The sequence below is a fragment of the Apis mellifera genome, linkage group LG11, assembly GCF_003254395.2.
Source record: "Apis mellifera strain DH4 linkage group LG11, Amel_HAv3.1, whole genome shotgun sequence".
Classification (NCBI taxonomy): domain Eukaryota; kingdom Metazoa; phylum Arthropoda; class Insecta; order Hymenoptera; family Apidae; genus Apis; species Apis mellifera.
The window spans coordinates 11,030,378-11,050,981 of NC_037648.1; the positions used below are offsets into that span (position 1 = coordinate 11,030,378).

The window sequence follows — 20,604 nt, forward strand, 5'->3', positions numbered from 1 at the left end:
GCCGGGCTGCGACTGCCGGTTTCCGGTCTGAAATTTCCGGCTTTGCTTAAGAGCTAATAGCACAGCCAGGAGAGCCACGTTTCCCTCCCCTACAAACTGATCTATCCATCCTCTCGATTCCTTGACAGATAATCGTTCTCCCGGCCCAATTAATCCCATCTTCGATCCACCGATTTCTGGAGGGGAGGGAAAAATCATCGAGACGCGACAGGTTGATCGACGCCGAGATTCATTTCGTAAGAATTTTTAAGATTGGGTGTGACGAGTCGAAGAGATTTTTGAAACGGCGAAACTCCAAAGTTGAGGAATGATCGAAGAATAATTTCTTGATCGCAGAGAATGTATCGATTCGTTAATTCTTCGATTCCATTCAAATTTTTTTTTTTTAATTTTAAAATATATAGAAAAATGTCGTGTCTTTAAAATGTAGAAAGAAAAGTTACAGGATCCAATATAATAATTTAAAAATTGAAACAAAATTGAAGAAATTTTTGAAATGACGAAACTCCAAAGTTGAGGAATGATCGAAGAATAATTTCTTAATCGCAGAGAATGTATCGATTCGTTAATTCTTCGATTCCATTCAAATTTTTTTATTTTTAATTTAAAATACGAAAAATATCGTTTTTTTTTAAATATAGAAAGAAAGGTTACAGGATCCAATATAATAATGTAAAAATTGAAACAAAATTGAAGAGATTTTTGAAATGGCGAAACTTCAAAGTTGAGGAATGATCGAAGAATAATTTTTTGATAATTGCAAAAAATATATCGATTTATTAATTCTTCGATTCCATTCATATTTTTTTTTAAATTTAAAATACGAAAAATATCGTTTTTTTTTTTAAATGTAGAAAGAAAGGTTACAGGATCCAATATAATAATTTAAAAATTGAAACAAAATTGAAGAGATTTTTGAAATGGCGAAACTCCAAAGTTGAGAAATGATCGAAGAATAATTTCTTGATAATTGGTCGCGGAGAATGTATCGATTCGTTAATTTCTCGATTCCATTCAAATTTTTTTTTTTTTAATTTTAAAATATATAGAAAAATGTCGTGTTTTTAAAATGTAGAAAGAAAGGTTACAGGATCCAATATAATAATTTAAAAATTGAAACAAAATTGAAGAGATTTTTGAAATGGCGAAACTCCAAAGTTGAAGAATGATCGAAGAATAATTTCTTGATAATTGATCGTGGAGAATGTATCGATTCGTTAATTCTTCGATTCCATTCAAATTTTTTTTTTTTTAAATTTAAAATATATAGAAAAATGTCGTGTTTTTAAAATATAGAAAGAAACATTGAGAATCCAATATAACAATTTAAAAATTGAAACAAATTTTCTTTCACGGCCCTTAAACGAACGCGGTGGCTAATGGCTTCAAAAGTGCCTGGGCTAAGAGAAAACTTGTGTTTTCTTGAATCAAACTTTAAATTTTGATCAAGACGAACAATTAAACTTTTAAGTAAACTTGAGAACTCGAGAAGCATTAAACCCGTTCAACAATATTTTCAAATAAATCCTTTTATTCGAATAAAGTATTTCCCTTCCGCCCCGAACGAAACACGTCCTCGGATATCATTACAATTAATCCTGGCTGGATTAATTTCTGGAACAATAGAGACAGTACAGTAGTGTAATTGATACACCTATCTCCCCTTTCGATATTATCGAAATCATCGAAATTATCGGTTATTATATCGAACGCGATAGACAATCGCGTTCAAGGACAGGCGTAGAGGCGAGAGACAGAATGGGAAGGTGGAGGCGGAGGCAAAAGTGGATGGAGGCCAAGGTTCGTTTGAATATTCGAATGCAACGGTCGATCAATAAATAGACGCAATTCCTAGAGAGGAATATCCTGCGGGAATTCCCTTCCAATCCAATCCCTTCCTATCCATTACCGATTTCTATTCAAAACCACGTTCGACGAAACCTCTCTCTCTCTCTCCCCCTTCCCCGTTCCGCAACCGAAATGCACACGTGGCTCTTGTGTACCTGTCATTAGTGAATGCTAATGTCATTGTCACGTTCGACGTTGATCCCGCCTACGGACAAATCTCGCCTTCCACCACGAAACGATACCGAATCCCGATACCGCGTGTAATTTAATCACGGTAGATTCGTGGCAACGTGTAATTAACCTTCAAATAATATTATTGGGTCACGAGCGGGGGTGCAATTCGGATTTCGATTCCGCGTTTAACTCCACGAGTTCCGTATTTAAAAGCGGGAGGAATGAAATATCGGATAATTGCTCCTTCGTCTTCGCGTGTGTGAAGAAATTGAACGTGAAATTGAACGAGATCAAATGCGATCAAACGCAAGTCAAAACGTGGTAATAATGTTAAGCCTTGGCTGGATATTAAATGTGTTATTTTATTTTTAATTTTTAGGAAAACAATATTTTTTTTTTCTTTTTATTTTTACCATGATAAATCATATCAATCATGAATAGGTTCATATAGTTATAGCGACATGCTCGATAAAAGATACGATATAAATACATATGAGGATTAAGGGGAAAAAAAAAAAAAAAAACAGAAAAATCAATATCAATTTTGCAAAATCGATCACGACTTAATCACATTTTGGCATGACCAAAAATTTATTCCAAATTTCAAATTCACCGTTTCCTAAAAGACTAAAATATCCCTCAAAAAAAGAGCAAGTAACGAATTAAAATTAACGAATTAAAAAGTAACTTTACACGAATATTAATCACGCTATATAAAAACGTCAATTATATATTCCACACAATAAATCGTATATACCTCTCGAGGTACCTCTCAAGTTTCTCGAGATCACCCCTTTTTAGCAATCGACGCGAAAATAAAATATATATATATATATATATATTATATAATATAAAAAGAAAACGCAAGGAAAATTCTTCTTCGTTCGCTAAAATCAAAAAAGAAGAGATCGTAATTTCACGACAAATATTACGTCCAACCACCTTCCACCCCAATCAGCCCAGTTGCCCTAATCGATCCTCCGTAGCAGCCGTGTTCCCCGCCATGTTCCCCGGCTTTCTTCCCTCACCCTCTCCCTCTCCCTCTCCCTCTCCCCCCCTCCCTCCCCCCTCCGATCAAGAATCATTCGTCCTGCAAACACGCCGAGACGAGGACAAATAGCATTTGCGAGGAGCCTCGATCTTCCTGAAGGATCTTCGATTCGGCTGATTCTTTTCCCGACCTGTGATCACAGCCTCGATATCACAGTCCTCCTCCATGTCGTGCCACGACGCCATATTGTCCCACCCTCGATCCTCCTCGTGATCCGTTTTCGTGAATCTCTCTATGGTGGCCGGTTTGCAGTGCTGTTTCGTCACAAAGTGATCCAACGGATCAAGATACTCGATTTCTTGCTTCGTCTCGACGGCCTCCAAATGGGACGACTCGCCCTCCTCCTTGGCGAAATCGAACAGGCCTGCCATGCCCAACGTCACGTTCGTATACGAGTCCAACAGATTCAACTGCATCGAGTTGAGCACAACCTCGCCGGGCGGATACTTGTCACCGTAACAATTTCTCAGGCATTCCTCGAACGTTTTGAAACGGAACGAGTTGTAATTCCACGTGATGTCTACTATGGGCAAGACTTGGCCGGTTTTCACGAACGTGGACGAGTGTTCCGCGATGTCGCTTTCGTTCGAATCCCTGTTCTTCATCTCGAAAGGGATCGAGGTTAGAGCGTCGTTCTGTATCAGATTCGGGGAGGATGAAACGGTTCTCAGGTTGGTCAACAATATCTTGGAATTGGAGCTGGGAACGTTGAATGCCGTCCTTTGGTCTTTGGGATACTGTTGCAGCATGTTGAGGGATGAGGTCTTGTCAGACTCTTCGGACGTGGTGGTGGTGGCGTAGTAGTGGAAGATCGTGCACAGCTTCTTTGGATCTGCCTGCACAAGTTTATCGTGATAAATACACGGGTAGAATTTATATATTATTTTCTCACGTTTTATTCCCCGATTGGAAAGTTTGGATCAAGTTGAATCGAGTTGAACGAATCGTACGTGTTTATAATTTAGGAGAAAGTTAATCGTTGCAAGAATTTTAAATATATATAAATTTTGCGTAGATTATTTAGACAGATTCTTCTCTCTAAATCCCTCTCTAAATCGTTTCAAAATATCTGACAACGACGAGCAAAAGGAAAAACGTGAATAATCGTGATAATAACCTCAAAAAAGTTAATCGAATTACGAATTACAGTTTCCTCGGAAATTAGAAGGAAGGAATACCGTATACTGGATGAATTACGTACGATTAACATTTGGAGTTGAATGATGAGAGGAAATATGAGGATTACAGTGGCAAGGAGGGCGCAGATGCTTTCCATGATGAAGCTGACAAATCTTCCGTTTCTCTATGAAAATCCTAAGATCTCGACCGGTTTCTCAAACCGGCACGTCTTCATCGCTTCACAGCTTTCAACGTCGATGGAATTCATTGTTAGTTGTGCACTTTTTTTTTCCTTTTTTTTTTTTCTATTAATTATACAAAAATCCGTGGAACACCTGGTGCCATCGGACACCACGCGATACGAGATCGATTTTTACAACGCGATACGAGACGAGAAAAAACCGTCATTTGTTTATGGAAATCCGTTCGAATCGAGAACGAAGAATTTTGTAACCTCTCTGGACGTTTCGTTGACGTTTGTGAATTTAATACGGTACGTATATATATATACATATATATATATATCTGTGGTGGTGAGTATCGTTTTACGTTTTAAAAAATAAATCGATAACCAAATGAACGTTTGGAAAGGGAGGAGCAAGAAGAAAAAAAGGGAATATATTACAACGCGAGAAATACGAGGGAAGAACGGTGGACGGTATTAATTTTGATGAAAATACAGAATAAATAGCAACGATGTTCTGATAATATTGAAAAACGGTGATCACGGATGGATATATCGGTGATTCACGAGGAAAAATTTCATTGCATTTCCATACGCAAGGGAAGAGAGAATTTTTTTTTTTTTTCCCTCCCCTTCTCGCGTAGAATGTACTTGTACATTCTATGCTAATCTATGCCACGTTTTAATATTGCTTTGTGGGCTTGGGAACTTTGAAAAAACATTCCCCTTCGTTCCCGTGAAAAACAGTCGAATATTGCGATTTCATAAACTGTATAAAGACATTGAAATTTGACTTTTACACCCCGTTTCTTTTATCGATTCTATTCCGTTTGACGAACTCGCATGGACAATATTCCAATCATATCATAATTCGACTATAAATCCGATAAATCTCATCGACATCAATTTCACCACCGTGTTTCCCTAGTTTCCTTCCCTTTATCCCTCCCCTATTTATTGCACGGTTATTCCTATTTCCATACACGTAGAATAAACAGAAGCGTTAAGCGTCAATCAGAGTGGAGTAATTTGAAGCGGTCCTCGCTCAGAGGATGGTGGAAGCTCGGTGGCGCGTCAACCTCGGAGCCCAAGCACCATAATAGGATGCAATTTAGAAACGGTCGAAACAGACAATACCGCGTCCTTCGAAGCGTAAATCATCCACCACGGCGCGGGAACGAGGGCTGGCCGGGATTGGAGAACGGGGGTTAAAATGGAGGGTGGAGAGTGCATATCTTAATTACAATATTCCCACGAGCTGAGCACAGGAGTCTTGCCCGGCTTGGTCGACCAACTTGCCCTTTCCGACCAGCCTCTAGGAATTTAATTAATTTGCCAGTGGCAAGCAGCCTTGCTCCTTGTCGCCGTTCTGAAATATTGTATCCTTCCCACCCTTTAAAACCCACCTCCGAGCGCTTCGTACCATCGCTTTTGGCTCACCTTTCTGTCTCTGTTTATTCTATCCTCTCTCTTCTCTTCTATCCTCCCTTTTTCTCCCTTCTCTTGCCCCCAACCACGAAGAACCAGGGCTCGTGTTCTTGCAACGCAACGCGAGCACCCCTTAATTGTTCGGATATCATTGAATTTTATATCCGGATATCGACACGGGAAACTGGCGTCGGGGATACGAGACCTCGCTTCTCCTTCGAATTGGATATCTGCGAAACATTTTTTTTATTATTACTTTGATTTTTTTATTATTTACTTTTTTTGTGATTTTTTCAATTAATGAATGGAAGGAAAATTTAAAGATCCTTTTGAAATATATAATTATATATTTACAAGAGTTCATTTATTAATAAGTGCGTAAGTTCATTTTTGAATAAAATATATAAAATATATAAATATATAAATAAAATATAAAATATATAAAATATATAAATATATAAATAAAATATATAAATATATAAATAAAATATAAAATATATAAATAAAATTTTGAAAAATTTTAATTTTGAAAATGCCATACTCTGCATAATTATCTATAAACAAGAATCAAAATCTAAATTATGATGCACATAATATGCACATAATATACATTATGATATTTGAATGAATCTGTTTAAAACTCCAAATTTTCTACAAATTTTCATTTAAAATCGAATATTATTTAATTTGTTTTATCCTTCTTGCACGATTTTCTTTCTTTTTTTTTTTTGTAAGATTCAAATAAGTTCTTACAAAGATCATCAAAAATTTTAATAATCCTGTAATATCTTTAAAATTCCTTGAAAAAGAGAAAATGGTTAATAAGTTTTCTTATTAACTGTTCGGTTAAAAAAATGTCTGTTTATTCGGAGATAGCAGATAACGGGAAATTAAATACTAAGGAATACTATTTCATGTATAAAACAGTAGAATGAAACGATTAAACATTATTCCTCTAGAATTAATATTACGTGAGAACCGTGTATAAGCATCGTCCACTTGACACTCAAGTGCTTTTTCTTTGCTCAATCTAAACGGACCTATATCACTCAGATAATTATCATCCCTATTTTTGATCGATTATATATCGTTACATGATTTTAAAATTACATCTTTTCATTATTTTTAACAAATCTAAACTCTCATTGATGAAAAAATAAAAATTTAATTTTCGTAACGAATTCGCAATTAATTAATGATTACTTCGAAAATTAAAATCAATGAAAAGATAAAAATTCGTTTCAATTTCGATTATCAAACTGAATTCGAAATTTACTTTGAAAATGAAAATTAATGAAGTTTATGAAAATAAATTTTTAATTGAAATAGAATTGTTAGCCCGATTTAAATATTTTTTATGAAAAATTTATGAAAAATTTAGGCCCACAAAATTCGAAAATATTAATTAGAATTTTTTAAAAAAAATTCTCTCAATATTCTATCTCTTCAATAAAATCCCAGAGTTCGAATACACGTATCCCAGAGGCATTAGTTAGCAACCAATCGGTTGCTCGCTAATTAATAAGTTTCCAGCGAATTTTTTTTTTTATCTTCGGTTTCATTGTGCGTCTCTTGTTCAATATTCTCTCATAACAACAGTATATAACAAGTTCCGTGGCGTGTTACGAAATAATTAATTTCGAAAATGAACTTACGCACTTATTAATAAATGAAATTATTAATAAATGAAATTGTCTTGTAAAAGAAATTCTTTCGATTTTGCGTCTAAATGCGTACTATTTAAAAATATCAGAGTTCTTTAATTTACATTTCAAATATTACTTAAACAATTTATTTAATTTAAGCTATTATTTAGATAGACAAATAAATATTTATACATGTCTTCAAGATTCAATCTTTAAAGCTTTGAAAATTCGAGTTTTATTTACAACTACTAATCATAATTCTATCAATTCTTCGTTTCATTTCTCATGAGAAAATAGAGCAAACGAAGGAGAGAAAATAAAAGGATATCGAAAGGACTGATTAATTTCTCGGTTAATGCATCGATCATCGTTACGTCAAATTCAGATTATCCTGAGAAGACAAAACTTTCTTTCTTTTCCTACAAGATGACCAAAACAGAACTCGAGAAAAAACAAGTCATTTAGTGGAGGTTCGAAAAAACCTGAGGTCCTGAAAGGGCTTAATCGAAGAAAGGATAGATCCATGGATGGGCGAGAAACGACGAAAGATGGATGAAGAAAAAACGGCAACGGGCAAAGACGAAGGTGGCCATCCGCCTCATCTGCCGTTGAAAAGGTGAAAATCTTGATTTGAGTGAGCGTTTTAGATCGGGCGCGGTCCGGAAAACTCGTAAAAAAGCACCAAGAGAACGGGAGAAAATCCTTTGGCAAAGCCATTAACGATGATTTCTCCTAAGCCATCGAATCCCTCTTTCTTCCGTCAGTGTCTTCCAGTGTCAACTCCATTCCTCCAGGACTGGTCAGAGCGGCACCATTGACGTGTCGTGAAAAAGAAAGAAAGAATGGAAGAAAAAATGAAGAGGAACTGAAAGAGCGAGAATGACGAAAGTACCGACAACGAAGTAACGAAATGAGGAATTATAAAAGGAATGCAAACAGTATGATTAAAATATAGAAAAGAAGTGGTCAATCGAGTTGATAAATGAAGAGTTGTATGTACAGAAAATAGAAAATTTATATCATCGTTTATTAATTTATTTAACGTACATATTATATATATTTAATATTTGATAAAAATTATGATTTAAGCGATAAATCTATTCTATATCAGGGATAGCCTTATAATTGTACCATAAACGAAGTATAAAATAGATGTAATATTTAATGGGAGAATGATTGGAGGAATTACATTTTTATTCAATTACAAAAAATTGTTAAAATTAATAAATTTTAGAAACACAATTTCTTTTATATTTGTTCATAAATATTCTCATGCATGATCGTATCGGATTGAATTTGACGTATAGTAGATAGATTCATGTATAAGTTGAATTATTTACAAATTATATTCGAAAATATTATAAGATTTTTTTATAAAATTGAATTTAAATATCTTAAATAGATATTAAAATTTTTAATTATAAATTAATAATTAATAATAGATTAATAAGATATAATACAAGACAATAAAATTAATCAAATATCAAAAGTGTTGTGTATTTTGAATATATAAATTTTGAAGAATACATTTTGAAATATAGATAAAGAGAATAAATAGTAGGGAGAAAGATGATAAAAATGAGATAGAAATATTAAAATCAACGCTATCTTCAAAATGTCATAAATGAAATACATAGAAATATAAAAAAGTTAATGAAAAAAAGAAAAAGATAGAATAAGAATTAAAGATCAACGCCATCTCTCGATTATTTTCAGAAGATTGAAGAAATAAGATACTAGATATCAATTAAATATTATATCTTTTTTAAAATTACAATATGTTTACATCTTATTCTGAATCAAATCAGTAATATTGAAAATAATATTAAAGATATAAAGATAAAAAATATATTGAATGTTAAATCTATTCTGGACTTCATCTGTTATTATTGTCTTCCGAGATATAATAATCAGCATTCAATGTTCTAATTTTCTCCTATGAAATGCTTATTTTATCAATACCCTTTCTAAATAAAAAATTCTAACTCCCAATGTTTAACAAGAAATAACAAGAATTATCAATTGTAATTTAATAAATATGATTGACAATCTCGAGATAAAATATATCTTTGTACTAAGAATCTCCTACAGAAGTCTTTTTTAATTTTTTCTTAATTATTTCGATGGTTTTATAATTTATTGTATCAATAAAAGCATTGGAACAAAAATTTCAAAGTTTTTTCGGATGAAATATATATATATATATATATATATATATATATATATATATATATGTATGTATATATATTCATATTATTCATACTAGGATATAGGTATAATAAAAAATAAATGAAAATAAGAAAAAATAAAAGACATTTTTTATAACTGATAAAGTTTTTACTAAATATCAAAAATATATCAACGAAACAATTAAATAACAATTTTAAAAAAAACATCTTCTAAATGATTTTTACTTTTCACAGCTTAATTTTATCCAACTGAAAATAAATAATATTAGCAAATTTCAATTAACCCTGAATGTAAATATTTCAACATACATCAGTTTAACTATTAAAATTAATATATTATGTTAATTGGAATTTGTAACAAGCAATAAAAAGAACATCTTGATTTAAATCGAATAGCAATTCATAAAAATAATTATCATTTCTTAAGAATGCAATTATCATTACAGAATAACTAACAATACAAAAGTAGACGTAGCACTTATTTGCTGTGGCAATTATTTATATCAATAAAATATTTAGTGATAAATATATTAAAATTAAAAAGAATCATTTTCAATTTTAAGATTTCAATTATAAAAATATCTCTAAAAAATGAGATCAATCCCAATGAAAAATAAAATTAAATTATTTCATTTACTAGTTGAGAAATTTATAAGTATTATAAATATTTAATTGTATGGTGTTTTATTGCTATGGTACACTTAAAATAAATTACATCATAACATCAGCCACAACATCTAACATATTATTGTATAATTAATTAGTATTCATTGTTCGATTTACAAGATGTTTTGTCTCAATCACACTGTTAACAATAACATGCCTAAACGATCGACGATCAGGCTTGACAACACAATTTAAAGGTAACTTTTGCATTTTACTGTGTTCGTCCCGCGTCTACATATTGTCTTGTAAGTTACACAGTAAAATGAATGTTTACGCTGCGCGTTTATAACATAATATCAGCCATTATAAATGATCTATATAAGAATATAAAAAAGTAAGGTCAGAAAAACACAACGAATGGTTTTTCTAACTAGTACACATTCATCACAATTCTCAAACACACCCCAATGTTGTGTCTCAATTACCATACTTGAATAATGTGTATTATAAAATTTCATGTATTACTGCAATATATGATCAAAAGAAATGCCTCTGTTTACGACCACATATAGTAATTCCTGAGATATTAAAATATTATTGTACTGAAACATGATCTTAATAGTATAGACTCTATATGCTGCAACTTGCAGAATATTAATTTTATCTATTGGCAGCAAATATTAAATTAAACTTATATGTATGTTGAGATACTACTTTAAAAGTAGTTTACAAATATTATTTCTTCTTGTATATATTTATCTTGTACACTATCTAATACCAAATTGACAAACAAAAATATTTTATTAAAAACAAAAATACTGTTCAATTGGTATATATATATTACCAATCATTGAATACTTTTTTTCTGTAAATCGACTATTTTTATCATGAATTACTTCGTGTTTAAGCAGTTCGCTTTATAGTAAAAATTTCTACAAAGCCCATATCACTTGCATTGTGAGTGCAATTAGCGCCTTTTACGTAAATTCAATGAATTTACGTAAAGGAATGCATAAAGATATTTCATTATTTTTTATTGAACAACCCAAAAAATCTGTATTTTTCAGTTTGTAATGTATAATATAGTGATGTAATAACATCACTATATGTATTTCTGTTATTACAATGATACTTACATCTAAGACCTCATGTACGCATAATCGTGTTCACGCAAAGGAACAAATGTTTCTTTGATTGACTGTGGTGATGCCCAACGAAGGGCATAGTGAGGACCGCCAGCTTTATCATTTGTTCCAGACATTCGACTACCACCAAACGGTTGCTGGCCAACAACCGAACCTGTCGATTTATCATTAACATAAAAATTGCCAGCTGTATATTTAAATTCTTCAAGAGCTCTTCTCGCCCATTTTCTAAAAAATAATAAAATATAATAAAATATAATATAAATATATTAAAACAAATTAAAATATTTACTCGTCTTGTGAGAATATCGATCCAGTTAAAGCATAAGGGGTTGATGATTCTACCAATTTCATCGTTTCATCGAGATTTGAATCTTTATAAACATATATTGTTAATACAGGACCAAATATTTCTTCAGTCATTATCTTATCTTTAGGATTTTTTGTGACTACTATTGTTGGATTAATAAAATATCCAATCCTAAGAAAGATTAAAGAAAATTAAAAATAAAGATATATATTTCGTAAAATATATAAAACAACTAAAACGTACGAATTATCATATTCTCCGCCACCAATAATTTCTAAATTTGATGATTTTTTAGCATGTTCGATATAACTAGTAATTCTTTTAAATGCGATAGCATCTATAACAGCTCCGGTGAATACGGTAAAATCTCTGACATCGCCAATTTTAAGCGTTTCACGAATCGATAAAAGACCTTCCTTTATCTAGATAGTAACATTTAAAATTAAAAAACTTTATTTAGAAAAATTGAAATTGAAATTAAAATAAATACGATATTTCTACCTGTGGCCATAATGATTCTGGAACGTACATTCTACTGCAAGCTGAACATTTTTGACCATTAAATTCAAAAGCGCTTTTTATGGTCCCATTAACAACTGATTCCACATCAGCGCTTGCATGCACAAAATGATAATTTTTGCCACCACATTCGCCTATTAATTTAGGATAGTTTTTATACTTTCCTAAATTTTTACCAACTTGTATCCATAAACGATTAAATGTTGGAACTGATCCAGTAAAATTAATTCCAGATAAATAAGGTGAAGCAGTTATGGTATCTCCAAAAACAGGACCTTCACATGGAATAAAATTGACTACACCTGGTGGTACACCAGCTTCTTTACATATTTTAAATATCCACCAATTAGAAAGTAAAGCTGTATCAGATGGTTTCCATAATACTGCATTACCCTAAAAATATTTGATACAAAATTTTTTTACATATATTTATTATTAAACATTGTTGTACTTTAATTTGCAATAATGTGTGTATGTGTGTGTATGTGTGTGTATGTATTAAAAATTAATAAAACGCATAAAAATGAAATAATTAAAAAAAAATGCAAACCATTAAAGCAGGTGTATAGCTAAGATTACCACCAATGGCAGTAAAGTTGAATGGTGATACTGCTGCAACAAAACCATCCATCCCTCTATATCTCATTGAATTTAGTGTTTCTTTATTGGGTGAAATTGGTTGATATTTCATAGCCTCCTTAGCAAAATATCCATGCATTCTAAAAAAATCAATTAATTCTGCTGCACTATCTATTTCTGCTTGAATAACAGTTTTGCTCTGCCCAAGCATTGTAGCAGCATTTAATTGCTGTCTGTATTTTGTTGCCATCAAATCAGCTGCTCTCAACCAGATTTCTAAACGTTTCTCAAATGGACATTTTTCCCATTCACGCTGAGCTTTTACAGAAACATCTATTGCTTTTTTGACTAGATCAGCTGTTGCCCAATAATATTTTGCAATTTTTACTTTATGATTATGTGGCTAAAACACATACCATAATTATCATTAATATTTAATCATTAATTATATTATTATATTATTTTGTCTATTATTTTGTAATCATTATATTGAACTTACCATAACTTGATATTTACATAAATCTGTTTTAATTTCTTCATTTCCAATAACCAAGGGTACTTCTTCACATTCATTACTCATTTTATTCAAAACCTTCTCTAATTCAGCCCTCTCTGGACTACCTTTCTTATAGCTAAGAACAGGTTCATTTTCCAAAGGAAATTCAATAGTATTTGATACTGGTATTATTGTCCCTAAGCATCTTGTACTAACTCTGTTTATAGAAATATTAAATATATATTTCTTATATAATATGTATAATGTAATTTCCAATAATAATAATAATAGAAAATTGGATTTATTTTAAAATTAAAAACTTTTTTTAATTATTTTCATATAACTTATTTAAATAATATTCATAATATTTACAAATGTTCATATATGTTTAAATTTACCGATACAATAAGATTATGAGAGAAAATACATATTAGCTTTTATGTTTAACTTGATATCATTTGTAAATATTTATCTATGTACTTTGTAGTAAAAGTTAAACCTATAATACTATCTTCAATTATTATCTCATATTAAGATTTTCATAAAGCATTTTCTTTTGTTCTAAAATAATAATAATAATAATAAATTATTATTTATTATAATTAATAATAAAACAAAAATAAATGATAAAAATAACAAAAAATGACAAATATAATACAGAAATATTAATTGTTATTATAATTATTTATTTTTATAATTATGAAATAATAATATAACAATAATAACTTTTTAATTTAAAATTTTTTAATTTAATTTATACATAAAATAATAAAAATTTATTTTTTATTAAATCTTTAAAAAATATGAAGAATATGCCACAAAAATAAGAAAAATTATTTTCAGAGAAGGAAAGATTGTTTTAACTTGCTTATATGTCAAACCAACACCATAGTCAGAATATTATGTAACACAATCTCAGTGACCCATGTTATTAGTTATCACTATATTATTAATTAAGCAGAAGAAAACTTGATAATAGAAATTATCTCTAATTGAATGAAATTAATGAAATTATAAAATAATTAAACAAATGAAATGAAATAAATCAGTTTAAAGATATGCTCATGTTAATCATACAAAGGTTTCAAAGTAGAAATGTATACTTTTCAATAATACGAACATTTTTTTAATATATCACAAAATATTTTATTTTCATATTTATTTGTATAAATCGGTAAATATTATTTCAAAAAATAATTTATTTCAAAAAATTATATCAAATTTTAAATTGAAACAAAATAAATAAAAATAAATTAAGAAAATTATCATTGACAAGTATTTGGTCAACGCATAAAATTTCGCTGTAAAATTTATAAGTAAGCGGTAAAATACATTCGTAGAACAGATGTACTGTCTGCTCCATGCATATGTATTGGTCTGTAAAAATATATTTCAAGGACACACATATATGTATAACGAATATAAAAATATTACTTTATACACTGTTAATATATGATATAGTTCTTATATGAATATTTATAAATAATTTTATAAGAATCATTTTCAGTAAAATGATTACAATCAATGCTTATGTCATGTGTTATTATATATACAATCTTGCTGATAAAATGAAGAAATTAAAATTACAAAATGCCTGACAATAAAATATAATTTTTTAATTTATATGCTCCAATATGTTAATTTGTCTAATCAGTATAATTGATATTAAAAATCAAAAATAATTAATAATTATTATATGATATGTAATCAAGACTTAACAAAATATACTTTTAAAATAATTACAAAATAATATATTAAAATAAATATTAAAAAATGCTTTGCAAAAATAGGTAATAAAAATATATTGTCAAGAATTCTAATGGATGAACTATCAAAGAACACCTTTCACGTCCATTTTATAGTGGAAAATTCCAATGGAACCCGTAAAGTACTCTATCCTTTTCATAAACAAAGAGGTATGCGAACAGAGAAGATTAGACAAAGAAAACGAATTGGAGGACCAATAACACACCAATAAACTGACATCTACATATAAGCGCGCTCCTTCGTTTATACATCGTTGCTACATAGTGTGTATGTCAATGCGCGAAAATAATCAATATATTATATTAGAATTTAATATATGCAATAAAGAAAAAAAACACAAACTATGAAATTTCGTTTCATCTATGTATATATACATATACATATTTCGCTAATCGTTTCACATTTAGCTACTCACTTTTGATTGTTAACTATTAATGCTTGACGGCAAAGATTCAACATTGTTTTTTTTCTTTTAATTTATATCTCTTGATAACTTTTTACATGAACACTTTTACACCTTCGTCGTGTAAACTTTGAAAAACTATCAATAAAACTTATTCACTATAATCACCGTATAGACTGATCAGGATGCTGACCTGTCGAAACTACGAAAGTCGACAGTGGCAACCATCGAACAAATAGTAAGCCAAACCTTCCCCCATGTATACCCCACCCTCCAACAATTCGACTATATTCGAAACAGGGCCGTAATAATAATTCCGGAAAGTAGGACATCATTTAATTTTTAAATAAAAATATAATAAAACTGTAAAAAACATCAAAATATAGATTGTAGATTAAATTATATATTAAATTAAAAATTAAATGATTTAATTAAAATTATAAATTAGTTAAGTGATTAGTAAGATATTTTATTCAAAATTATTTTATAATATTGAAATCGAATTATATTATAATAAATATAAATTTATAAAAAAATAAAATTTAATTATTTTGATTTATCAAAAAGATGTTATTTTTAAATGTTTATTTAAATATTTTTATGCAATAGAATATAAAATTTAAAAAAATAAAATAAATTTATTATTTCCTTTCCTTTTTTCTTTTTTTCACTTAATATATTTTAAAATCTTCAAAAATTTTAAAAATAAAATATGTGAAATAATATATTTCAAACATAATATTATACCAATATATGAAATATTATCAAATATTATCAATTAATGTATCAAACATTATCAAATATAAAATGTATCATTGTATAAAGAATTATACAAAAATAGATTTTACAAACTTTAAAATATAATATATTGCAAAAATTATCTTATAAAAATATTCTTACAATTAAGACATTTAAATACATTACATAAAATTTATTCAACTAAATGATTCATTGTATATTATAAAACGTAATTTTTTTTTTTAATTACCGTAAATATAAAGATATCATTAGTGAAATCATTAGTGAAATAAAAGAATAATTCAATTTGTACAAATCATATTAATTTAATATTGCAATTATCTAAAATTACATAAGATATTGTCAGCAAGTAAACTCTTTTTAATTATCTTCTTGCTGCATTTGTAATTCACGCAATAATTGTGCTCTTTGTTTTTCCAATTCATCTTCTGAAAGTTCATGATGTTCAGCATTTTCCGTTACTGATCCTTCACTATGAGCAGAAGCTCTTCTATGCTTTTCTTCTTTACGTTTTCTTTCCGGTGATTCTTCAGACGATGGAAGTCTCGAATGTGATCGCTAAATATAAAAAGATTATATAGAATGTTCATATTTAATAATTATTTACTTTTAGAGAATCGATTTTAAAAGCCAAAACAAATATAAAAATTAATACAAAAAAATGTTAGTTTAAGATTATTTTTTAAATTATAAATAATTAAAGTTTATATATTATATTAAATTTTATATTTTCAGCCTCTAGAATCAATCCAAAGATGTTTTGAATATATTATTCATACTATATATAACTTTTATATTAAATTTAAATCTTAAAAAACTTAAAAAACAATTATATTATAATAATATTATTAATTATTTGAACTTACAGAATGACTACGACCTCTCTTCTTTTTACTTTTCTTTTTTTTTGACTTTCTAGTATCAGACTCAGAACTATCTGATTTACTAGGAATACTTGGTGATCGTGACTTATGTCTTTTTTTTTTCAAACCTTTATCACTACCTTCAGATTCCTAATAAACAAGAATATAATTTTTTACAACAAATATTCAGATTGTAAGAACATAATATAATATAATATATTTACACTGTGTGATCGCGATCGTGATTTTCGTTTTACTTTTTTTGTCTTTTTTTTTTTACTTCTGATGTGATGATGACTACAACTTTCTTCAAGTTCATGTTGATATTCTTTAAAAATTCTAACTCTTTCGCTTTCTAATGTTATTGCTTTGAAATCTGGTTCTTCTTCAATCTTATTTCTTATATCTTCCCATATCATTTGATAATCGACATTGAGAGTTTTTAATAAATTTTTGAAGCCAGTTTCTAATTTTTTAAATTTCCTAGTTTCTTCCTTTACGCGTTCTTTTTCTCGGGCTTCAGCTTTTTCGAGTAACAAATTATATGTTAATTTTACATTGCCTGCATCTAATGTTGCAGATTTTCGATCTTCACATACAACAGTAGCAAACTCTTCAAAAGTAGTATTAACTTGCACTTCAAAATTCTTATCTTTTAGAATTTCTCTTATAATTTTCTTTTCGTCATGAAATCTAGATTTTAAATCTTCAACATAAAACTTAAAAAGATCTAAAGGAGTTGATCCAGATTGTCCAAGCATAGCTGAAAATCTTAAATCAGCTGATAACATTGGGTACAATTCTACCCATAATGACATTGACGTTAATTTTCCTTGCTCATGAAGCTCATCCAATAAACTCTGTAAAATAATTATTCTTATTGAAAAAAGTTACTTATAAATGAAAAAATAAAATTTCAAAACTTTATATAACTTACTATAAATGCATCTCTATTTTTTCTTTCTTGTCGTTTTCTACGTTTTTTTTCATGCTCTTTTTCTTCTTCTTCATCTTTTTCTAATTGACGTATATGATTTTCAAAAACAAGTAGTGCATCTTCTTTATCCATTTCTAATAAATCTGCATCTTCTGCAAAAGCTGCATGTTGTAAAAGTAATGCTTGTGCTTCTTGCCAAGTAGTTCTATATGTAACATCAGTCATAGTATCTAAAACTTGAGCTAATCTTTTAGTATTTCTTTTTTTTAGTTGTTTTGCTTCCTCTTTTTCACGTTTAGCCAAATTAAAAATAACATCTTCATAAATGTCTCGACGATCTGAATCGCCTACAGCTCTCCACACTTCTAAATTACCAAACATTTCTTCACATTTGTAATATTTTGTTATACTTGTCATTCTATCATTTTCTAATAAAAATTGTTCCAAATCTTCCTTAGCTTTTTTCAATCTGTTTTATAATTGAATAATTATCACTTTTTTTTTGTTTTTTAATATATTTAATTGTTAACTTCATATAATATTACACAATATACTTACCTTAATCTTTCTTGCTCACGTTCTTCTTTAAGTTTCTGTGTCTTATATGCATTGAATGCTTGTTTACGTTCATTTAATTTTTTCATTTGTGGATATCTAGGGTCACTTTGAATTAATTTTACTGCTTGTTCCCATGTAGCATTTGATGGTACATCTCTTTCTCTTAATAATTCTTTAAATGCTTCAATTGCTTCTTTTTTATCTTTAAATTGCATTTTAGGTTCTGGAGTACTGGTGCGACTATCATTTGCTGATCCTTTTGCAGAATTGCTATCTTCATCTGGTTTTGCAGGTGGAGTAGGAATGTTTATTGCTGCAAGAGTTGCTGCCATTGCTTGTTCAATTGCAGACTTTCCTCCTGGTTCTGGTGTACTAGTTTGAGATGTATTTGCAATTGTGACATTTGGAGATAAATGCTGGATACCTGCAGGAACTATACTAAAAAAATAAAATGTTGATAATTATATTTCAAGCTTTTACTTTCTTTACTATTTTATGAATTGAAATAAATAAAAATTTTACTAACGTATTTGTAGCACTTGCAACAACTGCTGCAGCTGCAGCTGCAGCTTCTTCAGCTGCAATTCTTGTTTTTAATTCTTCTAATTCTGTAGGAATAGTCCATCTAGATTCTTTAGTTGTTACATTATGATAATATACTTTTCCATTCTCTGATTTATATTCTTTCCAAGGGCACTGTGATAAAAGCAATTCACTTGGTGTTTTTAGTTCATCAGGTTTTTCCCACAAAGATTGTTTTGTAACACTATTATAATAATATGTTCTTCCATCAGGAGCTTTATGTTCAGTCCAATCAGTCTTCTTTTCTGTTGCTGTAATAGGTTGAACATTTGATGTTTCACTTGTTATAGGTGCTGGGGGTGGAATTCCTGGTGCTGTTATTTGAGGAGGTGCAGCTAAAATATAAATAATAATGGAATAAAGCATATAGCTTTTAAAAATTGATAAATATTCTTAAAGATATTGACCTATAACTCCAGCTTCAGGTGGAGGGGCAGCAGTAATTGGAAAACTGAAACCTGGTGGAGGTATAGAAAACTGTGGAGGCATTATACCAGGTGGACCAGGTGGTAAACTAGGAGGAGGTATGAAAGGTGCAGTGGGCATAATAGGTGGTACAAAACTAGAAGCAATATTTGGAGTTGCTGGTGGAAATCCAGGTACTGCAGCAGGTGGAGGTATACCGTCATTTGAAGCCTGTAAGATATTACAATATATATATATATATATATGAGTTACATGTAAAATAAATTTTAAAATTTCTGAAAAAATATATATATATAAAATATATATATTTTATTGTAAATTATAAAATTTACAATTTTTTTTTAAATACTTTCTTTACAAATTTGATTTAAGACAATTTTTCATATATTATTAGATTCAAAATTATAATCTTTATATTTTTAATAAATATTTTCATTAAAAATAACAATTATAATAATTTTAGTTTATAAATAAATTAATTTATATAAATTTCTCTTCTTTAAAAGAACACTAAGGTTAATAATTTAATATGTAAGATTAATTATTTTTATTTTATGTTTTCAATAATACTATACCATTTTTTAAAGAATAAAAGTATTCTTGTTTTAAATCAAATCATTGAAAATAGAATTATTGTAATTTTTTAAATTACAATAAATTAAAGTACGCAACAGTATCCTACTTCACATGTAAACTATGCTTACTAACTATATATTTATACGTAACACAACACATGGAGAAATTGAATTTATATATATAGTGATTATCAATATTGACATATATATATTAAAAGTTATTGCATAAAATTATAGTATAATTATATAATTATATATTTTAATTCAATAATTTGATTTAATTTATATTTCTAATATCTAATAAAAATATTACTAAAAAAAATTAAAAATTTTTATAAATTATATGTTCACTCTCTATTATATATTTTATTTTAAGTCTGATTAAAATGATTTTTATATTTATATATCTATATATTTTTTTTTTCCATTTTAATTAATTT

General features: G+C 28.9%; 3 protein-coding genes across 4 annotated transcripts; all 3 read right to left on the reverse strand.

Moving 5' to 3' along the window:
* Window positions 1-1,067: 1,067 nt before the first annotated feature.
* On the reverse strand, window positions 1,068-5,912 carry LOC102655564. 2 transcript variants are annotated; one of them, XM_016915329.2, is made up of 2 exons: window positions 5,817-5,912; window positions 1,068-3,905 (listed from the first exon to the last, which is right to left on the reverse strand). In XM_016915329.2, the coding sequence occupies exon 2, from the start codon at window positions 3,820-3,822 to the stop codon at window positions 3,097-3,099; it is 726 nt and encodes a 241-aa protein (XP_016770818.2). In that variant the 5' UTR covers window positions 3,823-3,905; window positions 5,817-5,912; the 3' UTR covers window positions 1,068-3,096. The 2 variants fall into 2 exon arrangements, with proteins under 2 accessions (XP_016770818.2, XP_026299690.1); XM_026443905.1 differs by lacking the exon at window positions 5,817-5,912 and adding an exon at window positions 4,275-5,796 and having other exon boundaries at window positions 1,068-3,909.
* Window positions 5,913-10,304: 4,392 nt separating this feature from the next.
* LOC551113 (delta-1-pyrroline-5-carboxylate dehydrogenase, mitochondrial) lies at window positions 10,305-15,727 on the reverse strand. The gene is made up of 7 exons (XM_006566263.3): window positions 15,477-15,727; window positions 13,298-13,511; window positions 12,770-13,201; window positions 12,202-12,612; window positions 11,944-12,122; window positions 11,683-11,871; window positions 10,305-11,618 (listed from the first exon to the last, which is right to left on the reverse strand). Exons 1-7 carry the CDS (start codon window positions 15,518-15,520, stop codon window positions 11,384-11,386), a joined length of 1,704 nt encoding a protein of 567 aa, XP_006566326.2. The 5' UTR covers window positions 15,521-15,727; the 3' UTR covers window positions 10,305-11,383.
* A 647-nt stretch (window positions 15,728-16,374) lies between these two features.
* Window positions 16,375-20,294, reverse strand: LOC413108 (pre-mRNA-processing factor 40 homolog A-like). The gene is made up of 8 exons (NM_001278679.1): window positions 20,165-20,294; window positions 19,571-19,799; window positions 19,108-19,498; window positions 18,582-19,019; window positions 18,024-18,492; window positions 17,311-17,946; window positions 17,090-17,236; window positions 16,375-16,781 (listed from the first exon to the last, which is right to left on the reverse strand). The coding sequence occupies exons 1-8, from the start codon at window positions 20,165-20,167 to the stop codon at window positions 16,584-16,586; spliced, it is 2,511 nt and encodes an 836-aa protein (NP_001265608.1). The 5' UTR covers window positions 20,168-20,294; the 3' UTR covers window positions 16,375-16,583.
* Between the last annotated feature and the right edge of the window lie 310 nt (window positions 20,295-20,604).